Source organism: Talpa occidentalis, unplaced genomic scaffold (genome assembly GCF_014898055.3).
Source record: "Talpa occidentalis isolate TD23 unplaced genomic scaffold, MPIMG_talOcc4v2.1 talOcc4.14, whole genome shotgun sequence".
NCBI classification, from domain to species: domain Eukaryota; kingdom Metazoa; phylum Chordata; class Mammalia; order Eulipotyphla; family Talpidae; genus Talpa; species Talpa occidentalis.
This window is the reverse complement of record NW_023601433.1, coordinates 88,606,703-88,621,364: the sequence shown is the minus strand read 5'-3', so window position 1 is coordinate 88,621,364 and position 14,662 is coordinate 88,606,703. Positions and strand designations below refer to the sequence as shown.

The 14,662-nt window shown below is 63.9% G+C and overlaps 1 protein-coding gene across 2 annotated transcripts in view; it reads right to left on the bottom strand.

Moving 5' to 3' along the window:
* Positions 1 to 13,602, bottom strand: part of AACS (acetoacetyl-CoA synthetase) — a 32,417-nt gene extending 18,815 nt beyond the window's left edge. For both annotated transcript variants that reach the window (XM_037511325.2, XM_037511324.2), the window contains exons 1-4: positions 13,468 to 13,602; positions 8,674 to 8,777; positions 7,146 to 7,266; positions 1,654 to 1,767 (exon numbers count right to left, since the gene is read on the bottom strand). In XM_037511325.2, coding sequence (XP_037367222.1) covers positions 1,654 to 1,767; positions 7,146 to 7,266; positions 8,674 to 8,777; positions 13,468 to 13,591 — 463 coding nt within the window. In that variant the 5' untranslated portion in view covers positions 13,592 to 13,602. The remainder of the gene's footprint in view (positions 1 to 1,653; positions 1,768 to 7,145; positions 7,267 to 8,673; positions 8,778 to 13,467) is intronic.
* Positions 13,603 to 14,662: the final 1,060 nt, after the last annotated feature.

Below are 14,662 nucleotides of genomic sequence, written 5' to 3'. Positions count from 1 at the left end.
ATCCCAGGGCACATGGCCCCTGACCCCCATAACCACCAACAGGCCAAATGTGCCACAGTCCAAGCTGAGGCACTGCAAAGAGGGGGCCTGTGTACCAGGCTGATTGTGACAGGCTCAGGACGCCCCCAAAGAAAGCATGGCCAAGAGGGGTCCCAACACACCCCTCTCGTTCTCCCCAAAACCACGACTCCAGCCGGAGCTCTGGTCTCTTGTTCAATAAACACACATGCACACACACGTGCAGAGCACACGCACACCCCTGATTTCAGGCAGGCAAGGAAAACAAACCCAGGGCAGGGGAGCCATGACGGACTCCTCGGAGCCGCGAGCGCTTGAGCAGAGACCTCCGGGAGCCCTGAGAGCCTCAACACGCAGGAGGGACCAGAGGCAACTTGGGGTGCCCTTTCTATCTGATCCAGTCCTAGGCACCCCATGTGGCAGGCCCTGCCCCCCCCAACCCCGCCCAGCTACCATATCCCAGGGAGACGCGGTTCTGGCCTCTCAGGGGGTTTACACATGATCGGGAGCGTCCCTGCCCAATCTGCAGACGCCCGCTGGAGGCACACCCAGGCCAAACACAGGCGCACCAGGGCCTACCCCGGGCGGTTCTGCTGCCTGGACCGCCCTCCCCTGCAGGGCGAGCCCCCAGCTACCCGTCCTCAACCCAGGGACCAGTACCTGCTGCTCACCCCTGATGCTCTTGAGATTGCTCGGGGCTCCGGGACGGCGCGGGCAACAAAGCACAGAGGGCCCCGGCCCACACAGAGCTCACAGGCAGCGTCAGGAAGGCCGGGGCCTTCTCCGGGGCTCCGCTCCTCGAGCGGGACGCATGGGCAGCGGTCTTTCCGCCCCAGCAGCGACCACCCGGGGTCTGTGCACAGGGAAATTGGCCGGGCACTGACACTGACACTCCCTCGGCCGGGTTTTGGGGATCGGGAATCAGCCGGCAGTCATGTCAGCACAAACGGAGAAGCTCACAGGGCGAAAATTCCTCGGGGAGGCCAGGGGCGGCCAGTAGGTTCCCGGGAGATGCGGCAGCGGTTCCCCCGCCAGGGAGGGGACCCCTGTCTCCTGAGTTGGGCTTGGGTTTAAGAACCATGTTTTAGGGCCTCCCTGGTGGTGCAGCGGGTTGAGCGCAGCGCTGTGAAGCTGTCCGCAGCCTCTGCAGCACCGGTTCGATCCCCAGCCAGGCAGGAAGATTCCCACATGGCGCGGCAGACCTCTCCTGACTCCCCGCTGCTCCCCTCAGCAGTGGATTTCGGTCTGTCTGCCTGTCCTACTCCCTGCTCTGTCTCTGGCGAATCCTCTCACCCCCCACACCTCTGGCCTGTACCCCACTTCTTGTATAAAAATAAATAAATCTTAAAAAAAAAAAAAAAAAAAAGAACCATGTTTTACTCAAAACTACTGTTGCGCTGTAACCTGCGGCTCAGGCTGTGCGCGGAGACTCTCCCGCTGCCGGGACAGGCCCTGGGCCAGCGGGGGCCTCACAGGACCCCTCCCCTCAGCCAGGTCCCGCCAGAACTTGGGGGCCCCCTCTGCAGTGATCTTGCTTCTTGGTCAATTTTTTTTTTTTTTTTTTTTGCCCTGAAGCAACTCCAAGCCACACATTGGCCTCCGTCCCGTCCCCACCCCACGGACCCACGCACTCACCGACCACGCGGTCCCCCTTCTTCACGCCCATTTTCCTCATCGCTGCAGCGAACAAAGCCACTTGCTGCCTCAGCTCTTCGAAGGTCACCTTGGTGATCTCCTCCTTGCCCTCCCCTGGAAGAGGAAAGGGGCGACTGAAGGCTCTGGGCCCCGGGCCGGGTGGAGAGCCCCGAGCAAGGCAGGGTAGGAGCCCTCCCGGGGCAGCAGCAGGAGGGTGCGAGAGGCCAGAAGGACACGCCTGGACCCCCAGGGCGAGAGGCAAGCCCCAAACGCCACCCACAACCTGCCCGCAAAGACTTTTTATGCTTTTTCTAAGGGCAGGAGCCCTGGGGTTGAGGCATGGTGGTTTTTTTTGGACTTTCCAAATAGACAAAATTCTACATTCCCGGGAAGTTCCAAGGACCCACAGCCCCAGGTCCGCCCTCCGGTGCCACCGGGTGTGACTTCAGCGCGCTGTCAAGGCCGGGCACCTGAGGCCGACACCACATGTGGGCGGGGTGTCCGCCGTTTTGTAGCATTTCTGTAACCGCCATCACAGGCAAAATCTAGAATATCTCCGTCGCCTCCGGCCACCTATGACAGACAGTCCTGCTTCTGGCCCAGCGACCCCACCGACACCACCGGCCCCTTCTCCGCCTCTGTGGTCCATCCCATCATGTCAAGGCTGCTGCAGAAACGGGGTCACGCAGTAGGCGGCCTGTGAGGCTTTTTCCACTCAAAGCAATGCTCTCGAGAGTGAAGTTGGCCTGGGCCGCGATAATGCACTCCTTTTGATCGCCGAGTAGTATTCCACCTCTGGCTGAGTTTTAATAATGCCTTTTTTTTTCACATTATCAAGGTAATACAGGCTTACTGCAGAAAACATTAACGTTTCAAAAATACGTAGATGGGTAAGAAAATAAAATGATCACCCTCGCCTCACAAATGCACACTAAACAGTGAGATGCTACTTTTTACACTAAGGATGGAGTGGTCCAGCCTCCACGACGCCCCGTGACCCTGCCCCGGGATTTACCCTCTGGCTCTCCCTCCGGCACAGACAGGCCTGACCTGAGGTGTTGCGGGAATGACCGTGACTTCTGAGCCTTGGGTGTGACACTGGCTCACTCTGGGAGGCCAGCTGCCACGCCATGAGGACCCGCAAGCCCCGGGGGTGAGATCTGAGGCACCCGCCCACACCCTGGAGCGCCAGCCTGAGCATGGGCCCCGGGGACGGCTGCCCTGCCAACACCCCCACTCTGAGTTTATGGGAGACCCCCGCCCCCAGCCAGAACCACCCAGCTAAGCACTTCTGACTGCGCCCACAGAAACGGCCAGGCGCTGAGCGGTTACTGCTTTAGGCCGTTAGGGGGTCGCTGCTCCACAGTGAAACCAGCCAGCTCGGATGGCTGCCGAGCGGGAGGAAGGGGCCTCGCGGACGCACTGCCCGCGGGAAAGATGCCCGCCCCTGACCCGGGTCTCACTGCTCCGCTGCTCATTTCCCCAAAGTGAATTCACACCCTGAGTCCCTTTCCTGTAAGTCTGGCTCTTCCCATTGACCTCAGTGAGGCGTGCCGGCCACCCTGCTCTCGCGCCCCCGGCCGCCCGCCCTGGCCTCTCGGCGTGCGGGAGGGACAAGCCGGCACAGGCAGACTCGGCAGCGCCCGCGCGGGAGAGGACGGGCCAGGCAGATCACGCGGAGAACAGGCCCACTCGTGAGAGGTCCCCGCACCGTCGCCGGCCAGCGAGGGAGGCGCTCACGCCCCCGCCAGCGCGAGCAGGGGCAGCGTCGTCACCAAAAGAAACTCAAATATTTAAAAGGAAAGGGGCGGCAGGGCGGGGAGGAGAGAGAGGCCACACTCGGAGCCGGGCGAGGAAAGGCTTCAGCCAGCTGGCACCTGTCAGTGTGCGGGAGAGCGAGGGGGAGAGAGAGGGAGAGAGAGGGAGAGAGAGGAGCCCAAGGTCCAGCACGAACCTCGCCAGCCAGGACAGGCTGGCAGCCACCGCCACCAGGGCTACTGCCCCTGACGGGGGGAGGAGACAGCAGAGACACCCGCCATCCCAGTGCTTCAGATCACAACAGATGCCAAGGGGCTGGCGTCCCGGCAAGGCTGGTGCCCGGGAGTCTGGGATCACCGCCGTGAGCAGGCCCCACAGTCGTGCAGACCTCAGAAGGGAGGACGCCCCAGCACCTGTGAGGCGTCAGGGGGCCTGAAGACCAGCCACGGAGCCCAGGAGCCCTGGAGGGGGAAGCAGATGGGGGCCTGGGGCTGGGGCCTGAGGAGTGACTGGGCTGGGCAGGGAATTTCATTCGAGAGTGATGAGGATGTTCTGGAACTAGGGATGGTGGTGGCACAGCCTTGTGAATGTGCCGGAAACTACTGGATTGTTCGCTTGACGGGGCAAATGTTAATGTTCTATGAAATATGTCCCCACGGAAGAAAGCAAGCGCCCCCCCCGCCCCCCGAGGCTCCCTGGCCTCCCGCGGCGCTGCGTGACCAGGGTCGGGTACGGCCGGGCCTCGTCTACACAGCGGGGCTGGAATGCTGTGGATCAAGTCCTACCATTCTGGAGGGATTCGACGAGACCCCGGCCAGCTCTCATTCATCTCTCTGATAAAGCCAGGACTCAACGTGATGGTCTAGCCTAAAGCAGGCGCAGCTTAGGGGGACCTCCTCGAGCCCCATAATCCCGCACACAAGCCGTCCCCGCCAAGGCTGGAGAAGCCCCAGGGATGGGTGCCCAGCACACCCCTAAGTCCTTCCCTCTGGCGGCCAGACACCCTGCCCCCTTGCTGGGATCCTGCGGGGCGGCCACGCCCTCTGGAGTTGTTCACACACTCCAGCATTCCAGGCCTCTGCCCCACCACCCCGAATCTCCCGCCCTGACTCCCCGCATCTCCCACCCTTCTCAGCTGCTCCCGGGCCTCCCAGGATGGCCGCAGCTCTCAGTGCTCCCTCTGCCTGGAATGCCCTCCTCCCACCTCTGCATGACCCCCTCACCTTATTTGAGATCTGCTCAGGGCCCCTCCCTCTCCACACTGGCCGTTCCCAGCAGCCCCACGAAAACCAGGCCTGCACCCCACACCGGCCCCGTGCCCGGTGGTATATTTGCTCTTCCAGCACTTGGCACAATCGGGAATTTTATTACATGTACTTCCCTGTTCCTGTTGACCCCACTGGCAGGCCAGCACCTGAAAACAGGAACCTTGTCCACTCTGGTCAACGCTGTGCAACTGTGGCCTTGCACTAGGGGGGATCTTACTGCAGACCTGGGGGGCTGGGTGGTGGACGGACAGGTGGGTAGATGGCTGGACGGAAAGGGGGGAGGCAAGAAGGGAGGAGGGAAGGAGACTGAATGGCCGGCTGAACGGGGAGGAAGGTAGATGGCCGGTGGGTGGACAGGTGAATGATGGGTGGGTGGTGGGTGGGAGGACATGCCAATGTCCCCTCCAAGAGCCAGGAGAGCCATGGAGTGGACATGGGCCTGGTGCACCATCCCGAGGCTAACTCCTCACTGGCCTACCCTGCATCAGGCTAAGAAACAGAAAAGGGAGGGAAACATCCTGGAGGGCCAACCAAACAGGACAAGCCGCGGCTCTCAGCCAGGAGCGCGCGGCAGAAGCAGGCGGGCCTAGAGACAGACACAAGCCTGGGTGCCCCAGAAGACAGGCTCCAAGGTCGCAGTGGGGCCGGCCGCCGTGACTTTAAAAGCTGCACAGGATCGCAGCTGCAGAACCAGGCGTGTGTGCCCGTGCCAAGGGCTGTTGTAAGGTTCTAGCTAACCCTACACACGTATTCCCTCGCGTAACCCTAAAACAACCCCAACGCAGGCGCCATCATCTCCTCTATCATCATCTCCATTTTAAGAGGCAGAAACTGACCCAAAGAGATCCAGGGCCTTGCCCGAGCTCACACAGCCCCTGAGCACGGGGCTAGAACTCAGACTTCAAGTCCTCACCCGGTGGCATTTACTCCTATTCCAGGCTCTGCCTGTACACCATGATGACCCCACTTCTGGCTAAAATACCGGCTCGGTGTGAAGACCCGGGTCAGCAGAGGCAGGGGTGCCGGTCCCATGGGAATGACAGCGGAGGCCGGGGTATGGGGGGGGGGGGCACGGGCACAGGCAGGGAGAAGGGCAGCAGGGACCTGTTCACAAAGGCTGGGGCCAACCACCCCACACCCCCCAGCCACTGAGACTGTGGGATCCCAGCCCCACCCAAAACCGGAGCTTTGAGCCATGAAGACACTAGACTCCAGAAAGTGCTGTCTTCGGTCCTAAGCAACCGCCCCCCGCCACAGGACAGAACATGTGGTGTCTGAAATGGGAGAAGAAACTTGAGCACCCACAGGGCCGTCGTGCGACCCCCTGGCTGACGTGTGAGAAAGGCTCGAACCCTCACACCACCAGGTAAACTCAATGCTACTGGTGACAAAACCTCATCTGACCGGGGACTCAACCACTGTACCTCCTTACCAGGAAAACTTCTGGTTTATTTCAAACATTTCACTTCTGCCAACAACTCCGGAGCCTGCTTGGTACATACACTGAAATGTTCTTTAAACTTGATTCTAGAAGCCCATGGAAAGAGATTCTAGCTGGCGTTCTACTGTTAATTTTCCAAGTGGCCCTGAGCTAGCTATTTACTATTGGGCGTCTCAATTTCATCCATAAAACATGACCATGTGACTGTCTCCACCCCTTTCCAGAAATAATAAAAACTCAATAGAATTCTTAATTGCACTGGACAGGTGCCAAGAGCCACCATTACAAGAAACAATATGAAGGTTCCTCAAAAAACTAAACTCAGAATCACCCTATGATCCAATGATCCCACTCAGGCTACGTATCCCAAAGAATCCAAAGCAGGATCTCACAGAGCCCTCTGCACAGCGGCATTATTCACAACAGGCCAGAGGTGGAAGCAACCCATGGACAGATAAAGAAAATTGTCTTTAGATAAGAAACAGATAAAGAAACTATTCCACCACCCGGTGGAATATTATGCAGACTTGAAAAGGAAGACCTTTTTAAGTTATTCTGGCACAGGTGCAACATGGCTGAACCTGGAGGACGTTACAGTGAGTGAGCAGCGCAAGGACGGGATGCTGAGGCCCGTAACCAAAGGACAAATGCCGTGTGACCCCACTCGCATGGAAGAGCCAACACATTCAGACTTACAGAGACATTATCGGAAAGGAGCTTACCCGGGGCCGGAGGGGGAGAGGGAGCTGGTGGTTAGTGGTGAGTGAGCACAGAGCTCCGTGCTGCAGATGAAAGGGTTCTAGAGATGGCCAGGCAGCACCCTGAACTGTGCACTCGTAAGCACAGGGTGTAAGTTCACCATCGTGTGCGTTCCACCACATTAAAAAGGGAAGAAAAAAGGCCCCCCAAATTCACTTGAAAATCACACTTCACGGGTCCTGAGGGCCTCTCCAGACACCAGCCCGCACTCATGCAAGCAGCTTCTGGAACACTCAGAGAGGAAAAGGCCACTTCCCGGGACTCACTTGCAACATAAAGGGCCACTTTGTCGTTGTCCTTGTGCCGAAGGAGGTTTTCCGCGTAGTTGAGACGGCTGCCTTTGAACCACTCGGGGACATCCGCGATCCCTTTCGACAGGTCCACCACCTAGAGAGAAGGCAGCAAGTCACGCACACGCGCGGGGGCCATGCAGGGGCGGTCAGTGGCGGCCCGCCCCCCAAGTCACTGACGCCCTGACCGGGGCTCCTTCCTCGCAGGCCGACACCAAACTAGCCTGAGGCTGGAAAGTAAGAGCAGAAATGAACGCCCCGTGGTTAGCAAGCCGGACTGCACGCCGGCAGGAAGCTGCTGCCAGTCGAGCGAAAGCGTCTCACTGCAATAGGAAGAAGAAGTTAACGACCGCGGTCTTGGTTATCTTTTTTTAAAAAAAGATTTATTTCATTATTTATGCATACAAGAGCTGGGCTGCAGGCCAGAGGTACGGGGGGGGGGGGGGGAGAGGATCCACCAGAGACAGAGTGGGGAGCAGAACAGGCAGATGGACCCAAACACACCGCTGAGGGGAGCAGCTGGGAGACAGGAGAGGTCTGCTGCACCATGTGGGCAGCTCCCTGGCAGGGACTGAACTCGTGCTGCTGTGGCTGTGGACAGCTTCATAGGGCTGAGATTTAACCCCTGCGCCACCAGCGAGACCCTGTCTTGGTTATCTTAACTCTCCCACCACCCTGATCTCGGGGTCATGCCCGGGGTCTAGGTCCATCATACCATCGCATGTGCACTTTAAATACTGTCAGCTGTTCCTCAATAAAGCTAAAAATAATGAAACGAGTTATTGGCAAGGGAAAACACCATCCCCACGAATGGACTCTCAGCAAATATTTACTGAGCACCTGCTTTATGACAGAGGTGGAGGATAGAAAATAAATAAGACCAACGTGGCACCTGCCCATATCCAGGCCCCCAGCACCCATGAGAACCAGGAGTCGGAGCTGTGCCCCCCTCCCAGGGCCCCTCCACCAAGGCCCGGAAGCCTGACCGGCCCCCATCAGGGACTGAAGCCTGGTCTTCTCTTCCAAGTGCGTAAAGATGGCCCTTCCCCACGGTGCACCCCCTAAGCAAACCAAACACACGCTCAGTGACACTCTGAATGACAGGACGCCCTCTCCCCGGGTATTGCGTGATTTGCAGCAGGAATTGAACGTTCTCGAAAATCATGGTGAAAAAAATAATTAAGCAGCCAAGGATTTAAAGAACAACAACGTGAATGCTCCTAATAACATCGCTGCACAGCACACTTTAACACGGTTAAGGCAGCAAATTAAACATTTTTTTAAACAAAATAGAAACAGAGCCTCGCTCTTCAGGGCCACTCCGGCTCCCAGGACAGGGCGTGCAGGCGGGCCCGGCCACAGGGTCGCCCACGAATCTAACGCCTTATCCCCGCTGGCGTAGGTTTTAAAAGGAAATACGATTCAGGCCCCCCAAAATTAACATGTCCTTTGGGAACATAACCTACAAAACAAAAGGTAACACAGAAGCAAGGCCTGCGCTCACCTCGTCATACATGCGCGAGAAGACGATCCCGCTGAATTTCCAGAACTCCGCCCAGAAGTCAGAGTAGGACTCCACCGACCACTGGTACAAGTCGTCGTAGTTTTCTGAAAACAAAGCAAAATGGCCCCTGGCTTAGAAAAGCCCAGAAGGCATCCGGCAGCTCCATAACAGATGGATCTGCCCCAGCACAACCGGGCCCCGGGGAGGGCCTCATGGTCAGCCAGCGAGCCCCCACCACGGTCCCCGGAAGGAACGAAGGCAAAGAGGCGCTGACCTGACGCCTTCCCAGCACATCTGTGCATGCGGGGGCGAGAGGCAGGGCAGGGAGCTGGCCGCCCCAGGGAAGGTGAGCGCCAGGGAGCTGACCACTGGAGGAGAGTGAGGTGAGTGCCAGGGAGGTGGCCGCCAGGGAGGTGAGTGCCAGGGAAGGTGAGCGCCAGGGAGGTGACCGCAGGGGAGGTGAGCGCCAGGGAGGTGAGCGCCGGGGACGTGAGCGCCGGGGAGCTGACCGCCGGGGAGGTGACCGAGCGTGACACCAGGAACGGAGCCAGCACCGGCGACAGCCGAGCGGAATTCTCTCGCTGCCGCCGACCACCTGAAGCCTGCCTCGTCCTCCTTGTCCCCAGCCCTGCCCCCAGTCACGCTGGACTCAGGACCCGGAGAGCGGATGGGGGCTGCGGATGGGGGCTGCCGGGGTCAGGCCCCTGGGGATCCAGAACATGGGAGGGAGCAGGACCGTGGCAGGGAGGCTGCCTGAATGAGGTGGGGGGAGTGGCCGGGAGGAGGCCAGCTGTGGTCATGGCCCTGGGGCCCCTCCAGAGAGAAGGGGCCGCAGACCCGAATATGGGAACAGGCAGCGGCAGGCGTCTGGGAGACGGGACCCTTGCTTCGGGGCCTCAGCAGGCCCATTTGCCTCTCTGGGCCTCAGTTTCCGCGTGTGTCACGGGGCAGGAACATGTGACAGAGCCGTCAGGTCGGGGAGGGACAGTCCCGGCCTCCCAAGGAGGAGGGCAGCCCTGGCCCGGGCCTTCCAGGGAGCAGCCCCACACGCGGGACAAACAGGCCTGGAGCTCTTCTCTCTCCCACAGCATTTTTTTTTTTTTTTCAACCACCCCGGCCCTCAGAAGCTGCAAAGCCCCGGAGCTCCCCCAGAGGGCACACCAGACGGACCGAGCTCAGAACCTGGGCGCCCCAAAGACTCAGGGTCAAGTGCCCAGCAGCAGCACCCTGGGGGGCTGTGCACCCAGCAGGACCCTGGGGTCACAATTGCGTCCTCCCATCATCAGGGCCCACGAGGCCAGAGCTGGACAGGCCAGCTGTGTGCAGAACCAGTCTCGCTGCTGGCCATTCGGCCAAGTCGTGGATCAGGGGTTTTCCAGGCCTCTGTGCCCCAGGCCCGTCCTCGCCCCCACAGGCGCGGCTGGCTGCAGGTTGTCCATAAAGAGACTGAACTAGGGCCTCCCCCGGTGGCACAGCGGGTTGGGCGCAGCGCAGTGAAGCTGTCTGCAGCCTCTGCAGCGTGGGTTCGATTCCCGGCCGGCCAGGGAGATGCCCACATGGCGCGACAGACCTCTCCTGTCTCCCCACTGCTCCCCTCAGCAGTGTGCTTCAGTCCATCTGCCTGTTCTGCTCCCCACTCTGTCTCTGGTGAATTCTCTCACCCCCCACACCTCTGACTGTGCCCAGTGCTTGTATAAATAAATAAATCTTTAAAAAAAAGAGAGACTGAACTAGCTATAACACTAAAGTCACAGCTTTATAGTCAATTTTGGGGGATCCCTGGTTTCTCCTAAGAGAGCATCTGGCCACGGTGGCCAGTGAGGGCCAGGATGTGACGCAGTGACCCTCGGGACCCCAGAGGTGGTGAGACACTACTGCTCCCGCCTCGTTGTTCTGGCAGGTTCCACAGCAAGAGGACTCCTGAAGGCCCGTGGAGACGGTGGCTCGGGACGGACCCCAAGCCACCACCGCCCGGCTAAGCCTCGCCCAGTGTGGGACCCTCGTGGACCAAGCAGCGCTGAGGGTTCACAGTCACCGTGAGCCTGAGTCCTGGGCGTACTGGCCAGGCAAGGCCACGTCCTGAGAAGCTTCATCAGACCATGCCTTCGCTGTGAGGACGTCAGGGTACACCCTCGGCCCTAGGCCCGCCCAGCCGCCGCCCACAGGAGGCAAGAACACGGGCCCCAGAAGCCCGCCGCCGTCCACCACTCACAGCCACAACGTGGAGGCAGACGTGAGCATCTCCCGAGGCCGCGCGTGGGGACAAAGGCAGGACGACACTAGCTGCTGCAGGCAAAGGGCCAGGCCAGGGCCCGGAGAAGGGCGGCGGTCACCAAGGGCTAACTGCCACTAATGTCGGGCGCCTGCCGGGCCTGCAGGGGTCTGAGCCCGCAAGCCCTGCTGTCCACCTCACAACCCCCCCCACCAGCGAGGATTCCAACCCGCCTCCACCCCCAAACCCCAGCCCGAGAGCTTATCGTCAACCCTTAGAAACAGCATCGGGGGCCCTGCGGTCAGAGAGGGCTGGGCGGGCCCAGAGCTGACGTGCAGGTCTTGCACAGGCTCCCCCCAAACTCAACTTGAGCTATCCGAGGACAGGCCCAGCCGTCTAAGTGGGCGAACAGCCCGGCGGCTCGCACACAGGGAGGCCCACAGCGCACTCGCTGCGTCACGCCGCGGGGAGCTGCCGGCTCTCCAGGGCAGCGTGGGCCCAGAGGACCCCGGCTGCAGGGCCCGGGAGGGCGTGTGGAGCCCTCGGGTGAGTCTGCCAGAAGCAGGGACATGGTCAAGCCAACCCTGGCTCTGGCCGCTCGGCCTCCTCGGCCCTGCGCCTCCTGAACCGCAGAACGCTGCTCCAGGGAGATGGGCTCAAGGAGAGGCCCGGGCTGGGGACCCTCAACCCACCCACCACCAGGGCTGGAGCAAGGCTGAGGCGGCGGGGGAGCCGGAGGCACCCAGCGCGGGGTGCAGGAAACACCAGCGGAGGGCGAGCTCGCTGAGCAGCAAGAAGGCGCCAGGCGGGGTGGGGCGGGGCACAAGCCCGAACCCCCGAACCCCGTGCTCAGAGAGGCCGGGAGGAGCGCGGTCCAGGGGAGGACAGCGCCCGGAGCAGAGCCCGAAACCTCCAGGGCCAGGCCTGGGGAGAGGGGGGCTCACCACCAGGCGCGGCAAAGGCAAAACCCAAGCTCTCGCTGCCCGCAGCCTCAGGGAGGAGCCCCCACCAGCCGAGGCGGCCTCGGGGACCCAGCCTCACGGGGCCCTGGGTTTTCACAAGAAGTAGGAGGTCCTGCTCGTCCTCGGCTGTGCCCCAGCCGGAGCTGCCCAACCCCTTCTGCAGGTCCAGTCTGGCTGGAGGGTCACAGCCCGCCAGCCTTGAGGGGTGCAGGGGTGGGTGCAGGGGTGTGCGTAGGCTCCCAGCCCTGGCTGGGGATCACCCACACACTCGCAGGGGCAGGGGCGTGCCGGGCCCCCCTCTGTGCCCTCACACCAACCACAAGGGCCCTCTCACGGTGCCCATTTTCCAGAGGAAGACACGGAGGCGGATCAGAGAGCTCCTCCTGGGCACACAACTGCTCAGTCGCGGAGCCGGTTGGAAATCCAGGTCTCGCCCACCTGGCAGGGCGGTGCGATGAGGAAGCATCCCGCAGAGCATGGGGCGAGATTAGCACCTGCTGAGGGGCAGGGGGCGGAGACCCAGGCGGGGCCCCAGAAGAATGGAGTCCGGGCTGCCTCTTCCTGGGGGACAAGCCTGTCCCTCACCAACACAGTCAGCTCACCTGGCTCTACCTGTCACTGCAGGCACCTGCCTCTGGGGGCTCACGCCCTAGTGCGGGGGCGGGCGGCCGGGAGGGGACCCCCCATGTGCGCAGGCCTGGAGGCGGCCAGGCGGCACCGCCTGCCATCCGCGGCCCAGCAGGGGCCGTTGTGAGCAGGACGGACCGTGCCCGCGGCTGGCACCGGCGCTGGCGACGGGGCGGCGGGAAGCAGGAAGCAGGAAAACCAGCCGCGTGCGGGGAAGAGGAAGCGCGGAGGTGCTGGCAGGGCAGGGGGGCAGGGGGGGCAGGAGGGGCAGGAGGGGCAGGGGGGGCAGGAGGGGCAGATGACTCAGGTCCCCACGGCTGGCGACTGGCGGCGGGACGCGCCCCAGCTCCCGGCGCCTGTGCCCGCGCGGGCTGAGGGGAGGCAGGGCCCGCGTGGACAGCCCTTGCAGGGGTGGGGCCCAGCTGGACAGCGGGGAGGGGCGGGGAAGGCCGGGAGCGCTGCTCCGAGGGGGTCCCTCCTGCCCGCCCGCCCCGCCCGGCTGCTCGGGCGGCCGAGGGAGCGCGGGCTCTGCCGGGAGCCGAGTGGCCGGCAGGGGCCGCCTCCGCCTGGCCATCCCGCCGGCTGCGGGGCCCGCGGGGGGGCGGCCGGCGCCCGGGCTGGCGGAGTCCGGGGTGGGACGCCCAGGGGCAGCCGCCCCCCGGCAGAGCGCCCGGCGCAGGATCCGCCGGCCCCGGGGCCGAGGGGCCCCCACGTGCGCGGGAGGCGCGGGAGGCGCGGGAGGAGGCCGGGGCCTGGGGGGAGACGAGGCGCCGCCCCCCGCGCGGCCGGCCCAGCCGCGGACGCGGCCCCGCAGAGAACGGCGGGGCCCCGCCCGGGAGGGCGCGGGGCGCGGGGACGCGGGGGGCGCGGGGCGCGGGGGGCGCGGGGACGCGGGGGCGCGGGGGGCGCGGGAGGCGCGGGGGGCGCGGGGGCGCGGGGGGCGCGGGGGCGCGGGGGGCGCGGGGACGCGGGGGGCGCGGGGGGCGCACTCACCCAGCGCCAGGCCGCAGGCGGCGCCCACGGCGGCCCTGAAGCGGTCCATCTGCGCGCGCCTCTTGCTGTCCGGCTCCCACATCGCCCGGCTGCCCAGGATCTCCTCCCGCGGCGGCTCCGACATGGCTGCGGCGGGCGGGGCGGGCGCGGGAGGCGGCGGGGCGGGCGGCCGGGCGCGGGCGCGGGGTCCGGGGCGCGGAGGGCGGGCGGCGGCGCGGCGGGGTGCGCGCGACTGAGCCCGGCGGGGCGGCCTCCGGCGGGACACCGGCCGCGCCCCGCCCCGGCCCCGCCCCGGCCCCCGCGCCCCGCCCCGCCCCCCGCCCGCGCCCGCCCCCCCGCCCCGCCCCCCCGCCCCCGCGCCCGCCCCCCGCCCCGCGCCCCCGCCCGCGCGCCCGGGGCGCCAACCGCCCGCGCCTCTTTCATTCCCCGCGCATCGGCCCCGCCTGCGGGCGTCCCCCGCGCGCCCGGGGTACCCCGCGGGCCGGCCCCTGCGCGGGAGACGCACCCGTGGCCCCGGCTCAGCGCGGCGGCGCCCCCACCGCGCCTTGTTCCCCTCGCGTGGCGGCGCCGGCGTCGGGGGTCGAGCGGGGGAGGGGGGTGGGGGCGCTGCGCGAGGGGTTCCGTCCAAATGGCGTGTGGGGAGACCCCGTGAAGTGAGGGGACGTGGGGGCCACAGGGCGGGGGAGGGGCCCCGGCCGCGGGACGGCGGGTGCTGGGGGGGCGGGTGCTGGGGGGGGTGCGGGCCGGGGCGGCCTCTGCCGTGACTGCGGGACGGGACGGGGCGGCCCAGAGACGGCGGGAGGCCGGGCCGGGCCCGGGGCCCACTGCAGACGCCCTGACGGGGTGACCCGAGGTCAGGGAAGGGTTTTTGAGCGGAAGGGCTGCGTTTCGATCCCGTTGTAACGGAAACCCCCGGCTGCCAGTTGAAGAGCAGCCTTCAGGGAGCAGTGACCCGCAGGGACTCCCCGAGGGCCTCCTCCTCGCGTATTCTGACAACCCCACCAGCCCCCCGTCACCGCAGGGGTTCCAGCTTGAAACAGGGTGCCTGCTCCCAAACACGCTTCTGAGAACACCCCTCCCTCGACCTCCACCCAGCTGTGGGGTGCAGGGCTTGTGGGAGTCTCCCCCGCCGCTGCCCAGGAGGTGCATCTCGGATGGGTTCACCACGCGGGGATGCAGAATGCACCGGAGTGAA